Source organism: Phasianus colchicus, chromosome 1, assembly GCF_987193195.1.
Source record: "Phasianus colchicus chromosome 1, bPhaCol1.hap1.1, whole genome shotgun sequence".
Lineage (NCBI taxonomy): Eukaryota > Metazoa > Chordata > Aves > Galliformes > Phasianidae > Phasianus > Phasianus colchicus.
The window spans coordinates 123,439,853-123,455,778 of record NC_143436.1 but is presented as its reverse complement, the minus strand read 5'-3'; the positions used below and the strand labels follow the sequence as shown (position 1 = coordinate 123,455,778).

Sequence of the window (15,926 nt, the reverse complement as noted above, 5' to 3'; positions counted from 1 at the left end):
AAAATGCCTCTTGTGTATTGCTAGAGCAAGATGAAAAATATGTGGACATTGCGAACTTTATTCTCAATTATATCATCAGCTGAATCTTAACAACTTAACGGAGATATTAACTGTCCTAGAGTACTCACACGTTGCATCTTTAGATCCCTAACTTGATCCCCATGGCCTCCTCAGAGAAGGAAGATACAGGAGTATATAAAGGACACTTTTATTGGGTTCTCTTTATTGGAGAGCCTAAAGAAACAAGAAGCCTAACTTCAGTGCGTGCAAATTAATGTGATCTCTGAGTGAAAGCTCTGGGAGCAATGTGTAGGAGGTACTCAAATTATACACAACCCCTCTGCCCTGGCAGACCAACTTCCTTTGAGTGGAAAGTAAGGCACAGGATACTTCTCTGCATATCAGCTTAGTGCTGCATCCATATTCAGCATCTGGGAAATATTCCTAGATCTTACCCTTCAGATTTTTAAATTTAAGTCTCACAGCATCTAACTTTGGGAATATCCTTCAGTGAATATTTTGCACAAGGAAAAAAAATACTCTCACTTATACAGGAGTAATTCTGTTGATTTTAGAAAAGTAATTCTGAGCTGATGGTAGTGTATCCAGGAGTGGAATTTAGGTGAGAACTTTTGAGGAAATGGGTATTTTGAACAGCACTAAAGAAATGCAGAATTGCAGCTTTTCAACAAACGTAGGAGCTGCTGCTCAAAAACCAAGTAAGTAAATAAATACTTTTTAACCTAGCTCTCTGAGCTGATCAGATGTCTTTTGCGTGTAGCCATAAGTGCTTTCTCTTTCTGGTATGGAATTAATACAATTAATGAACATTGACACAAGCAGGATAGGCCCTGATTTATTTTAATCTAACTATATTCCAGTGCAACCAGACACAAAGAAATTACATTCCAAAAAAGCTGAAACAATATGTAAGTGAATCAGGCCTGCTGCCTTCAAATGTTTCCTCTCAAGGACTTAAATCTTTTTAAAACGGCTGCTCCAAACTTGGCTCTGACTAAAAGAAAACCCTTTTTGATAACTAGAATTTAATATATTATTTCAACTACAAAAGGTTTTAAAAGTGGGGATGCCCAAGATGAAGATAAATCTGAGAAGACCAGTCCCCTGATCTTCATACAGTTTCAAATGTAGAGCTTAGAACTGTGCTCAGTCACCCATTGGAACAAGGTATCTCTGTACATAGATGCTAAAGGCAGTCTACTGAAAGATACTCTCTGGATACTCTTTATGCTCACATTTTGACAGTGGTCATTAAAACTCAGACATTTATTGCTACTGATTTAAGATTTTCTTTTCCATTGTGATCTGTGATGTTCAGATCCCAAGGCATTCATATGGAGAGCATCTGGCCTCTTCTGAAAATGCCTCTTTTTTTAGATTTGCAAATCCAAAACTATCAGCCAGCCTTGTGGAATTGATGTCCGTTTTAAAAATACAGCTCTCAGACTCATGGCCCCACACAACAAAATTTCCCAGTCTCTCCTAATCCTTTGGATTTTCACAAGCCAATGTTCTCAAGGGTCCCAGATCCAAGCAACAATATGTTAAATAAGGATTAAAGCCCTTAATGTCACATGAGCCTACAGTCACTTTCTCAGTGCCTGATTTTCCATCTCTCTGCATACACAGACATTTTTAATAATGCAGCATGAGTGTGAAATGTTATTGCACATGCCTGCATTCACTCCACGTGCATAAAAAATTAATTCTCCTGTTTGTTATGGTAGTGCAGACAGATCTTTCATAACAGGATTTCAGAAACCAAACATCCTCTTTTCCTCCATTTTTTGAGAGTCAGGTCAAGAAGAGAGCAGTTACATAGCTTCATTTACCGTTTTTGACACATAAGTTGTACTCGTGTTCATGCAGCTCAGGCTCTCCTCATTGCAGCAGCCTCCACATCTGAACACATTCACACAGGGTGGCTTGAAGAACTTGTTGGTCGTTGTACCCAGCTCTTTGGCGACTTCCACACAGGTTTCCCTTGGCACACACTGAGTCTTCTGCCATTCTTCATCTATGACTAGAAAGAGCACCATTTTTTAGTGAGCAATTGTGGCAAAGTAAACCTCTAATTGGTGAGATATTATATAAATAAAAATGAAGTGCTGACAGGCCATCTGCACTTACTTGGATCAATTTAAGGACCAGAGAGAGGCAGAGTACAAAATGATCCCAGTAACTTATACCAGCTGCCCTGGCAAAGAGGTTGCTACATTTATCTGCCTTCACTTTTCAACAGAGGTGACCAAAATGTCCCTTAATGACTATGGGCTAAGTAGGGCTGATTGGTAGTCAATGGATCTATGTCCTGGTGGAGGCTAGTCACGAGTGGTATCCCCCAGGGGTCAGTCTTGGAAACGGTGCTCTTCAACATCTTTATAAACGACATAGACAGTGGGATTGAATGTACCCACATCAAGTTTGCTAGTGACACCAAGCTGAGCAGAGCAGTTGACACAACAAAAGGAAGGGATGTCATCCTAAAGGACCTGGGCAAACCTGAGAACTGGGCTCACGTGAACCTAATAAGGCTCAGCAAGACCGAGTGCAAGGTGCTACATTTGGGTTGCAGCAATCCCACATATATGTACTGAATGGGTGAAGAACTCTTTGAGAACAGCCCTGTGGAGAAGGACTTGTGCAGTCTGGTGGACAAAAAGCTGAAAATGAGCCAGCTATGACCAATTTCCCGAGCAGCATCAAAAGAGAGATAACCAGCAAGGACAGGGAGGTCATTGCCCCAGTCTATTCTGCCCTTGTAAGGCCCCCTCTGGAGTACTGCATCCACATCTGGCAGACCCAACACAAGAAAGATGGGGAACTGTTGGAATGGGTCCAGACAGCTGGAGCACCTCTTCTGTGGAGATAGGTTGAAGGAGTTGGGCTTGTCTATCTTGGAAAAAAGAAAGCCCTGGGGAGACCTCACTGCAGCCTTCCAGTACTTGAAGAAAGCTTATAAGCAGGAGGGAGACCAACTTTTTACACAATCTTATAGAGAAATTACAATGAATAATTTTAAACTTGAAGATGGAGATTTAGGTTAAATGTTAGGAGGAAATTCTTTTCTCAGAGGGTGTTGAGGCACTGGCACTGGCTGTCCAGAGAGGCTATGGATGCCCCATCCTTGGATGCCTTGGATGGGGCCCTGGGAGCTTGATCTGGTGAGTGGCAGCTTTGCCCATAACTGAAAATTGAAATTGGGTGGGTTTTAATGCTCCTTCCAACCTAAGCCATTCTATGATTCTGTGATCCCTGCTGGCAGAGGATGAGATCCTGTGCCCACCCACCAGCACGTTCCCAGCTCCCACTGGCAGTTCCCAGCTCCTTTTCCTATCCTGCAGGACCATCTCAAGTTGCAAAACTGGCATCTCACTGCCCTTACCCCTCAGTAGGCATGCAGAGCCCAGGCCCAACTGGAAAAGCACATTAATGATTAACAGACTCTGTTCAGAGAGTATTAGTGCTCCCACTGGATGACAGCCAGCCAGCACTGTCTCTGAGCTGATGAGTAAAATCCAAGACAAACACTCTCACAACTAAGTACCCTCAGGGTATCCAAGTTGGAATAACAGGAATACGAATTCAAGTGTGTTTTGTCTATTCAAAACACTGTGGCATCTTTCAAATACTGAATTGGTGTAGGCTAGTAATTTATTTCAGACACTTCTATCAAATACTGACTGTGAGAAGGAATAATGCATTCAATGGCTGAAGCAGTGAGAGAAAATCTTAACATTAATGTAATACCATCTCAGTGCTTCTTAGAGGTAGCTGTGTTTTTTTTTTGCACTTTTGTTTTCCAGATTCCTGTTATGGAATAAGTTGATAGTCAACAGTGCTTACGCTTTAAGTCTGTCTTAAAATTAAGGAATTTTTTTTTTCCTGTCTGCCTCCTTTCATCAGGTTTGTGAAGGAGCAACTTCTATCAAGAAAATTGCTTTCACTTCCATTGCAGTCCATCTTCCTGCTATTATGCCACCAGTGTGCGCATTTACAGAGAAGTTCGAAAAAAAAAATTCTGAAAGACTTTTAATCTAAATGCTATACTTTTCTTCAGATGAGCCTTTATTTCTCCCTCTCCTGGCTGACTTTCCTTTTATTACTTTTATTTTTTTCTTCAACCGACTGTGTACATTTAAATCAGTTTGTTTATTCCTGCAAAGCCTTTCCCCAGGGTCGATTCATGCCACTTTCCAGTCATACAAAAAGTACAAGAAATAAGAGTTTGGATTCTGATTTTACTTCCTACAGCATAAATTAAGAGCAGGATCACTAAAACCAATAGAATTCTCTGGAGTAATTGAGTCAATCAAAACAGCAATCTAATCCTAAGCCTTAAAATAGAAAACAAAGTGTTTGCCAAACTTATTACAGTACATGCATGTAATCGCTTCGGATGTCACTTCAGTGAGTGTAAGCAGTGACCTTTCCATCCGTACATATCCTCCCTTTATTAACCACTTTTTTAACACAAGGGATGTTCTAGAAAGGTCTGATAAAAAAAACAGGATGTCACATTTTGCTGTGAAACACTGTGATCACTCTGATCTTTTCTGCTGCAAAATTTAGATGCAGTGAGATGCACTCAAAGCCTGAAAGTGCTGCTATTGTAGGTGAGCTGAGCTGCTCTGGGAGACTGTGGTGGCATGGGGTAAGGTAAGCTTTCAGTGAGTTCATCACTAAAGCTCTAGAAAGGAGGAACAAAGTTCTGAATTCACGGAATCACAGAACCACAGAATTGTGGAGGTTGGAAGGGACCTCTGGAGATCAACTAGTCCATCTCCTTTCTCTGGGTAGCCTGTTCCAGCAGTGTCACCCTCCTGTAAAGTTTTTCCTCATACTCATATGAAACTTCCTATGTTTCAACTTGTGCCCATTGCCCCTTGTCCTGTCATTGGGCACCACTATAAAAAGCCTGGCCCCATCCATTTGACTCCTACCCTTTGTATATATTTATAAGCACTGACAAGATCCCCCCTTAGCCTTCTCTTCACCAAGGTGAACAGCCCTGGGTCTTTGAAGATTCCTCATATGAAAGATGCTCCAGACACCTCCCCCTCCCCATCATCTCTGTCGCCCCCTGCTGGGCTTTCTCCAGAATTTCCCTTTCTTGAACAAAGGAGCCCAGAAACTGGACACAGCACTCCAGATGTGGCCTCACCGGGGCAGAGTAGAGGGGGAGGATCACCTCTCTCAACCTGCTGGCAATGCTCTTTTTAATGAACTCCAGGATATCATTGACTTTCTTGGCCATGAGAGCACACTGTTGGCTCATGGTCACCTTGTAGTCTAACGGGACACCCAGGTCCTTCTCTGCAGAGCTCTTTCTAGCATGCCAGCCCCTAACCTGTACTAAAATGTGTGGTTATTCCTCCCCAGGTGTAGGAATCTTTACTTTCCATGTTAAATTTATAAGGTTCCTCTCTGCCCGACTCTCCAGCCAGTCCAGGTCTTGCTGAATGGCAGCACAGCCTTCTGATACGTTATATGTCAACCACTACTTCCCAGCTTCGTATAATCAGCAAATTTGCTGAGAGCGCACTCTAACCCTTCATCCAGGTCACTGATGAAGATGTCGAGCAAGACTGGATCCAGTACCAATCCCTGCAGAACACTGCTAGCTACGGGCCTCCAACTAGACTCTGTTGCTGATCATAACCCAATGAGCTCTGCGAGTCAGCCAGTTCGCAGTCCAGCTGACTGTCCACTCATCTATCCCACACACTTTCTAAGATTACCTACCAGGATATTATGGGAGGCAGTGTCAAAAGCCTTGCTGAAGTCAAGGTAAACAACATCCACTGCTCTCTGCTCATCTACCCAACCAGTCATGACATCATAGGCTACCTGATTGATTTCCCCTTGGTGAACCCATGTTAACTACTGTTAATAATCTCCTTTTTTTCTGCTTGCTTGGAGATGACATCCAGAATAAACTTTGCCATCACCTTCCCAGGGACAAAGGTGATCTGACTGTCCTGCAGTTTCCCTGCTCCTCCTTGTTGCCCTTTTTGAAGACTGCAGTGACACTGGCTTTCCTCCAGTTCTCTCCCATTCTCTATGACCTTTCAAAGATGATAGAGAGCAGCTTGGCAATCACTTCAGCTCCCTCAGCACTCGTGAGTGCATTCCATTGAGGCCCATGGATTTGTGTCCATTGAGGTTGCCTAAATGACCTCTGAGCAGATCCTCCTTGACCAAGAGGAAGTCTTCCTTTCCCTAGATTCTCTCTAATCTCTTGGGTCTGAGATTCCTGAGGAGCAGCCTTAGCAGTAAAGGCCAAAACAAAGAAGGTGTTCTGTATCTTGGCCTTCTCAGTGTCCTTCATTACCAGGGCTCCTACCTCATTCAGCAGCAGGTCCACATTTCCCTAGTCTTCTTTTTGCTACTGATGTACTTAAGGAAGACTTTCTTGTTGTCCTTGACCTCCCTCACCCGGTTGGAGTCTGGGGTACTGTGGGAGATGGTTTAAGAGTGAAGCAGTGAAAGGCCTACACCCAGACTTCTCATCATAACACTTTACTAAAACAAAACAGATGCCCTTGGCAAAAGGGTCAGTGCTTACTGACTGGAAAGAGTGTGGGAAAGAAATACATGTTTATAGGTTTGTGGCTGTTTTTTCTTCTAAAGGAGCTTTAGTACCTTGAATGTATTAAGATATTAAAACAAAGACGTTTCTGTCCTGGAATAATTCCTCTTTGGATGGAGGAACGGAGAAGATGACCCAATAGGCTGACATCTCTGTGTCTAAAGTTAGATATTTAAAAAAAGTAGGAAGTGATCTAACAGCTATGCCACGTCGTTATAAAAGAGTTATATCTGTATGCCTACAGGCATCTGCCATTACCTGAACAGTTATATTATTCTGCCACTGAAAAAAGCTTATTACAACATCCTTTGTTTTTTCACTGTATTGACAAAAAGATTTTTTTTTTTTTTTTCTTTCTGAAATACTGATGCTCTCTAAATGAACAACAGTGAATTGAGAAAAACTGCATTTGACCATTGGTACTACTTCTAACAACAACTACATGGGCTCCTAATGTTTCTATATAGAGTTGTAAAGGTGTTAAAATGAAAAGCATGTCATTAATTAAAGTCCTCTTAATTGTTCTTCCTTTGTATATTGGATGTTGTTTTGTTCTGTTGTGAGGCTTTTGTTTTGTTTTGTTTCGTTTTGTATATGTGTATGTGTGTATTTTTTTTTTCAGTACAAATGTTCTATGAGAAGTTTAAAGCCATGCCTGTCATATGAAAGCCATTTTCAAACTGGCACTCATCTCTATATTTCTGTGCCATGTCTTAGAGTAGCAAATTAAAGCCTTTGCTTTGTCATAAATTAACTGAAATGTAGAAGTAATAGATATGAAAGCGACACTAATGGTGTGCAAATGTAGCTGTGGTTATTGTAATAGTGATGTTGGAACAGAATCAGCAATATCTGATTTCCGCAAAGGAAAGTGATATGATCATATCCCTTCATATTCAAATCTGAACAAAAAAATAGTTTTGTCACTACTTGGCTAGGCTACAGTGTAGCTTTGTTGTAGGATATCCACCTCCTTGATGGAAGCATAGCAATCGATCCTTTATTTTACATCAATACATCATACAATGGCCCTCATGTCTCTCACTTAGATGGAACAGCATTCATTTTTGCTTCAAGAGAAGGAAAATTTGTGATTCTCTGTACTTAGGTGCTGACTGGCAGTTTCAAAGACTACTTCTTCTCCTGAGAGATTTTCTCAAACAGAGCAAGAGTATTAGGACAATAGCTCCTTCCTGCAGTTCCCACCCAGACATTAGTGTTGATGCAGTGCCTTAGATCAGAGTGCACCTCATAAAAAATGGAATTTCAATGCTTGTTGTAAAGCTCATTTGTTTTTGCCTGCAAGTAAATTCCTGGATCTGGCACAACACCACTGGCAAGCCCCTCAGCCCATCATTCCAGACCACTCTTTGCATGTTTATTTCCTGTCTGTCTTTGGACTGACAGATCCATACATAATAGAATTTTCCTTTGGACAGTATACAGCACAATAAGCCTGATTTGGCTATGAAAAGGGAGATGTACGCAGGCTGTTGCCTGACATTTTTTCATACAATGTCATTTTCCATGAATACTGTGCTGCTTCCAGTGCAGGTGTCTTCTAGGAAACCCCTGGTACTTAACCCATAACTAAGTAAGAAACAGCAGTCCTGAAGCTGCAGCTAGACTCAGATGCAATCCTACACCTACCTTTCAGTGTATCGATATCATAGAAAGCAGCAGCAAATCTGGTGGAGCGATGTGATGCAGAGCGGGAGTCTAAATTGGCCAGGCTTTTGAGTTTTAGCCTGCATTTCCACAGCTTCCAGTCCTCAGCATGAGTTATTCGAAGGAGCTCTTCCAGGCTGGATGCTCTCCTGATCTGCTGCTCTGATCGCTCCAGTGCTGACAGAGATGTCCTCTGGAAGGAAAAGGAGGAAATGAAAAAGCCAGAACCTTAACATAGCTTCTGGATGCTCTTGCACAAGAGGCAGCACATTGCTGAGAGCAGCTAAGAATAGATGGGACAACAGCTACCTGTTTTTGATGGTACCTGAAGTCAGACCGACTGACTGAAGCTGATTGACAAATGTAGGCCGTACTCTCTGTGTCCCTAGGAAACCCATCAAGTCACTTCTGTGCCTGTGCCAGCATGTCACACTAGCACTGGATCTCCTTCACAATCTTAGTGACTTCAGCTGGCGTGGACAACCCACTCAGCTTTACAGCAAGTACCTCAGGTGCCAAAACTGGTGTCTATCAGGAAACATCACTGCAAGAGAAGGTGATAGAACCAGAAGCTGCCCTGAGTACAAGGGCCTATACACCTGTTGGGCAAACACAACATCCAACATACTGCAAAGTGCAAGGTATGTATTCCATTTCCCACCCTACCATTTGGCTCATGTGCAGGGCAGTCAAGGCGGCCTCAGTTCCAATCTCCACGTTTGGCTGTGCGGCACCGTTACATCAGTCATTGCATTTTCTACCTTCTTGGTGTATATGACCATTCTTCACTCCCATGGTAGAACGCTCCTAACAGAGGCCTACCCATCAGTTTAAAGTTGTTAAGCGTTACCTTTTTAACATAAATTTAATGCAGAGCACTCCACAGCAGTACTCGTTTATTTGGCTGCTGCCTTTCAGCATCTGTGTTTACGCCTTTACCAAGACACTGCATATTTATTTCCACTGACTCACTGAGTCTGCTGAAAACTGCTGCCTCCAACCCAAGCAAAAGGTTATCATTGTGCACGACTGTGTTGCACTGGGTGGTGCTCTCAGTTGCGCTCTCTGATCATGCAGTTGACTGTACTTTTTGACTTGCAAATTAAGGCTTGCCTTGCCAGCTCTCATAAATAATGCACTGCATCTTATAGGCAAAGCTGAAAGATAGGAGCTGGTGATGAGATAGACAGCAGCTAGCAGTCCCAACCAGTAGCCAGCTAGTGTTTTTCATAAGGCTGGAGAAAAGGTGAGGGGAAGAGTTACCTACAAGAATCTAAGATTTTTAGATGAGATTTAAAACCTAGGCACTAATCACATCTGTTATTCGTTATTAAAACATCTGCAGCATTTATTTTGCAATCATACAGATGTTAACTTGTACATACTGCCCAAGTTCATTTTTGCATAATTACCTTTCACTGACCTAAAAATCCCTAAGCAGTTAACTCAGAATAAATTATTTGCTCTTCTTTTATGCCCATATGGAACAATGTATTGTGCTCCAGCCAGTTGCCATGTTTCATTATAAAGATGGCTGTTTTTCATAGGTATATGATTTCTCTTACATTTCATATTAGATGAAAACTAGAAAGCCCATCTCAATACATATGGACAATAAGTCAAAAGGAATGTGAATAATTAGCACCAGCAACTGAACTGCAAGACAGTTTTAGAAACAAGATACCCAGAATTTTTCTGATCTAGGAAGGCTGAAATTCAACTTGAGGACAATGCGTTATTTGTTCTAAGAACCACAGCTTATATTCTTTCCCATCCACGTATGTCTCTTTGACTCTACAAAAGATGAGTATAGGACGCAATGTGGTGAGGTACTAGGATCAAAGATATTAAAATTGAACTCAACTAAGCATTTACAAGATTTCTTTGTCTACGGTAAAAAGATTTTCAGCCTGGATCAGCATCTAAAACTTTTAAACTTGAACAAAATTACAGAGAACCAGTAAAATGTGATGATGGTATCTTGTAAATGACAAGACGCATCTCCGCTTTCCTTGTGGAAGTCAGTAGTTTAAACTTGTGTTTCCATTTATTTTACTTAAATATCAAGTATTTTTATTAATGATTACTAGTAATTTTAAACCTAAGATCATAGATACACATGCTACATGGTACAGAAAGATCTCTGGGCTTATCTATCTCAATAATTTGTACTACTTTAAGTATTTTTATATTTCTAAAGCTACAGAATTTCACTGATGTGTAAATTCACTGACTTTAGGCCTACTAAATAGTTACTGTATGGAAAAGGGAATAAGTTTTATTAATACAATTTCTATTTCATACCCAAAATGCATATCTGGTAGGTTTTGAACTGCGGTAATTAGAAAACAGTACTTCTGATACTGATGTATTATAGTGGTGTTGACGAAGCCTACCTGTCAGCAGTAGTCAGTTTTGTTCCTTTCTTTTTCTGTTATTGAAAATTGGAAAAGTAGTCAAGGGAAATGGAAAGAACAGTACACATTACAGGTTTCTCTTGGTAGTTATTAGAGATTAATCCTAATTAACTACACCATGTTCATCCAAAACTCATCCAGAATCCATGGAACTGAGTTATCATTTCTCTGTCAACTCATACCTTGTTCAGTGTGGCCAAGGCTATTCAACCCCGAAGTGGATCAGCTGCCTTTACCCTTTTATTATCCTAATAAGCACCCATGCTCTGGGGTTAATGGTATAGTCAATTGCCTCCCAGCACAATGCCATAATAGCTTTGTTCCTTCTTCTTGTATTTGACTTCCTACTGGAGGGAACAGGATTTTCTGCTGATTTTATAACTTTCACAGCAACCCAATACAGAATTTGCTGATGTCCTTTACCATAACAACACCAGTACTGTGATAAAGTGCTGTCTCTTGCTCTGAGCACTAAAGACAATAGGCATGACAATGAATGGAAGACAAAGACAGATATTAAGAGAGCACTGAATCTCAAGGAACTGTAGATATTCATAGCGTGGACATCTACTGAGTCTGTGGCCTAGTTGCTCTCAGCTCCCTCTGCAGCAAATACAGAGCAATAGAAATACTTGAAAAGCATGATTCATTTGAAATTGAGCTTTAACTGGCCAGCAAGCAAAGGCTTACCAGGCCACAAGAGTTATCTGCGTTGTGGATCTCTGGTCAAACAAGTACAAATTGATATTATCTGGGATATAAAATGTTTGAAGAGAAGCATCTCATTTTGTTCCAATCTACCTGGGTGCCAAAACAGGTGCAATAAATACTTACATATTTGTTTTGACTTCACTGAGACCATTACAATACATTCACCAAATATATACTTCTAAACTTTCTAGAGCGTGGACAAAACTTTTCATTGTTTCAGATGTTTCCCATCCTTATACACTTTGACTACAGAGGTAGCAATCCACACCAGCAGGACATGGCACAATAGCCTCAGATGGAACATTCTCTTGTCATGGCACAGTGGCAATCAATACTGTGTGGTCACAAAATATTTCCCAAGCAAACATTTATAGTCAGCCTGTTATGAAAAGGGCAGCATCAAAAGGAAAACATAGAACATTTTATGGCCTCAGATAATACGATAGATGGCGTACGCTATGATTGTTAATACTACACAGATGTGAATACTTCTTTCATGTACAACAGTTTGAAATCAGTCCTTGTTTAGTTATAGACAAACATAGTCTGGCTGTGTGAAAACAAACGAACAAACAAAAAACGCACTTTGAAGAGTGTGGCTTTGCACATAGATGAATAAATGTTTTAAAATATGAAATTGGAAGAAGGTTCTTCTTTAACAGCTTGCTAAATCTACCCCAAATGTGATGGTTAAGGACTTTATCCACTCTCACAATGATTTTGAATGGGCAGCATGCAAAAAGGCCAAATCTCCACTGACATTTATGGAAGTTCAAAATCCTGAGAAATAGCAAGAGGAACAGAGCTACTTTGTCTGTTTCTCATGACTGCAGCCACCTGCATATGCTATTTCAAACTTTTCAGAGATCCCTAACTCCTTTTTTGTGCTTTCTTTGATAATTACAGCTCTTCCTTACAGATTCCTCTCACTATCATGGTGCCATCTTCCTCAATTCTGCCCTCCTCACTTACTTTCCACCTCTAAGTTTTGCCACTCTGCTCTTATCATCTTGTACTGCTTGGATCCCACTGTCCTTTGATATTGTGTATTTTTACTTTCTTCCCCTGAAGCATTAAGAAATGAGTCAGGTGCAAGTATAATGAAGCCAAACTCACACTGAGTTGGTCAACCTTTTGGTGTAATGGAACATCCACTTCTCTCTCTGCCTTGCCCTCATCCCCCTTCTCTTAGGTCACAGATCTTGGTAGTTAGCTGAGATGAGCCGTCACCATGGTTATTGGCTGAAATCTAGTTGTGGAAAAGGACTTTACTGCACTTGGCATTACTTACATAGTTAGAAAAATGGTAATCTCTGGCCCTAAAAATGTGAAAATTTCCATTAAGGCTTGGGAGACAGAGAAAGGAGAGAAAGAGACATTGATAAAAGGTCAAGACGATGTATATTACATGATCCCAAGAAGAAAAAAAATATCTCTGAAGCCATATCACTGGAAATCTTCAAAGAAGAAAACCTTTGTCTTGCAACATGATAGTGCCAGGTCCCAAACCAGTTTGAAGAGTGTGGAACTCACTGCCAATCTTGACTGGACTGTTCTACCACGTTCATCGTACAGTCTGAATTTGACAACTTCTGACTTCCATCTGTTCAGGTCGATGAAAGACAAGCTGCGTGGGCAACATTTTCCTAGCAAAGATGCCATCATAGCAGCTATGAAACAGTGGGTCACTTCCACTGGTGTAGATTTTTATGAGCTTGGCATGCTGACTCTTTCTGATTACTGGCAAAAATACAGAGCTAATGGTGATGACTGTGTTGAAAACTAGTGTTTATAGCTAAGAATTTGCTCTATCAAATGGTGTTATTGTGCTCTTTGTATCTATTGTAGTTCCCATGGAAATAAATAGGCAACATTTCTTTCAGAGTGACCTCTGTACATAATGTTATTGCCTACAATAAATTTTTGCTTTGAGCTCAGCTATAAGAAATATCGAATTAAAGTAAAAGTAGTAGGTTTGAGTATTTCATTCTTATCTCTAGAGCTTGTCAATAAGGTATATCAAATTAAAGTGAAGGTACTAGATTTTCAAAGCATGAAAATAGATCTCATACCCAGAGCTAAAAGTCTGATTTGTACTCAGATGAAGTTTTCCGGCTTTCATAACAGTAACCACCCGTATATTCCCAAACTTTGTTCAACTCATAAAGGAATATCTGTTTTCCTGTACTGGGCAATGAGCAATGTCACTGACATCAGGAAATGATAACTTGGGCTAGTATTGTGATTTTTGGATAATTACAACCTCTGCTCTTCCAAAAGAAACTATAATGGACTATCTATCTTCTTCCTAGCAATCACAGATGCCAGAAAAACCCTAAAAGTAGTTAGTGTTGGAAAGAAACAAAAGGGCACTGATGCATTCAGTGGCCTTTACCACTTTGGAAGCTAGCTTAAATCATATGCGAGTTCATTAACCCTTTGATTTATGACAGTCAAACATTTGTTTTTTTTGTGTCATGTTTTACACATGCAGAATTTCATAGTCTGCACTGCTCAAACAGTGCCTTTTCTTGATAATTAGTATTTAAAGTCTCCTATCAGATGGCACAAATCAGCAGTTTGCACCATGCTTTTCTCCACTTTTGGCAAGATCCTAGGTTTCTTGCCTAAGAAAATGCACCCTACCCTTTTCAAACTGATGTCTGAGTGAGCCAGCAGAATACAAGTAATACATTTTCATATGTTCCACTCTTTCCAGCATGTCACAGATAATCTTTGCATTAATGATATGTTTGGCCCATTCAAGATTTCCTGGAGGTATTTTGTGTTAAAAGAAAAGCTGTATGGAATGCAATAGTAAAAGAAAGGCCCACTAAGGTCCTAAATTTCTTGAGGACCTCTACCCCAAACACATACTAGGGACCCAAAATTCATTATTTTCAAGTCCAGTATCTATCAATATTTTTATTTAAGGAAACAGATGAATGGTAAATAATATTTTGTATGTGTGAACAGGCGTAAATAAAGGTTATCAAAATCCATGAATAAACCCAAGTACATCCCATTTGCTTACATGATATCAAAACTACTTTCCTTAAACCCCCATCTCAGCACTTCTTATCCACAGTGGAACATAAACCTCTGCTCAAAGTTATACTTGTGTGTAACAGCCCTTCTGAAAAGGAATGTTTTTTTCTGATTTATGGTAACAGATGCTGTTGTGTCAAGCACTGCACAAATACCAACAGAAAGCTTCAACATTATCACTGCATCTGGAGCCAGGACAAATGATTGAGGAACCTCTCAATAACCTTGCACTGTTTTATGACCCACCTTCTCAGCTGTTAAACAATGAAAAGAAGGTAACAGCTTTATTTTGCCAAGGAAAGCAGATTTTAGCTTCATAGCAAAGAGTCGTGGTTCTCTTAATGCTATTTTATTACAAACATGGCCAACCATGGTTAAGCTAAGTTTGAACTAAGTCTTTCAAAATTAGCCAGTTTGGTCAGGAGGTTTCATCACAAACTGAGGGCACTTGGACATTGACAAAGAGTACTGGCAGCAAGTGAGAACATTTCAAAGTGTATGTGGGTGTGGTGCTCAGCAGTAGCAGCCACAATCGTGTCAAAAGAAGTCATGTAGAAGACGAACACAGAAGTGTTTTTTGAGAACGAATGCTCCTCCCGTTACAATGCTGCCTGTAGGCTATTCTCAGAACTAGACCCAATCAAGTTTTAAATACAAGGTTTATGATTCATCACCACATAAAAATATAAAGAAACTTTGCTGTTATGCATGCTACACCATAAAATACCCTTTTCTTTTTTTTTTTTTCCCCCTCTGATGCATTCTACGAAGTGCTTTTATGACAATGTATGATCTCATCAATATTACAGGCTCATCTTGCAGAGATATATTTCCTACTGCTCCTGGCCAACACAGCCAACCTATTATAACTCAAAAAATATGATCTTATAGGTGTCATTCACCTGACTGAATACATGAACTTGTTATTTGAGGTTCTTAGAACAGTGAAGTGAGAAAAACAAATGCTTTGACTGAACATTCATTTCATTCTACAATGTGTCCAAACTGCCTCTTTCTCTCCATTCACTCTCTAGGAGTCAATCACTAGCTCTGCAGTCATATGAGATGAAATTCCCTCTCTTACCCAAAGCACAGTTGCTGCTGAGGCACAGTGGTCACTTTTTCTCAAGGACACAAATATAAACAACAAGAAACTACAACAAAACCTGAAAGACCTGGAAATGGCTGAACACAAGGACTGGCAGTTGCCTGGTTGGAGGAATGCACTTGATTCCCTACCTCAAGGCCATGGGGGTAATTCCTCAATCATGCTGTAGCTCGTAGTATCATCTGTGATGTGGCCAGGGTCTCTCTAGATTGCAAAAGAATTCTTGTGGAAAAGTTTTGATCTCTCTTTGCAGTAAAACAGGCCAGCTCCCGCCATTGTGGAGTCAACACATCTGTGATGCCTGAAGGTACTGCATGGCCATTTGCTTGGTGAAGATGATAAACTTCCATGGAATCTCTGC

The 15,926-nt window shown here is 40.5% G+C and overlaps 1 protein-coding gene across 1 annotated transcript in view; it reads right to left on the bottom strand.

Annotated features, from left to right (window-relative positions):
* The window catches only part of VEGFD (vascular endothelial growth factor D), a 32,415-nt gene that overhangs the window by 6,098 nt on the left and 10,391 nt on the right, over positions 1 to 15,926 (bottom strand). The window contains exons 2-3 of the mRNA XM_031596065.2: positions 8,264 to 8,474; positions 1,854 to 2,044 (exon numbers count right to left, since the gene is read on the bottom strand). Coding sequence (XP_031451925.1) covers positions 1,854 to 2,044; positions 8,264 to 8,474 — 402 coding nt within the window. The remainder of the gene's footprint in view (positions 1 to 1,853; positions 2,045 to 8,263; positions 8,475 to 15,926) is intronic.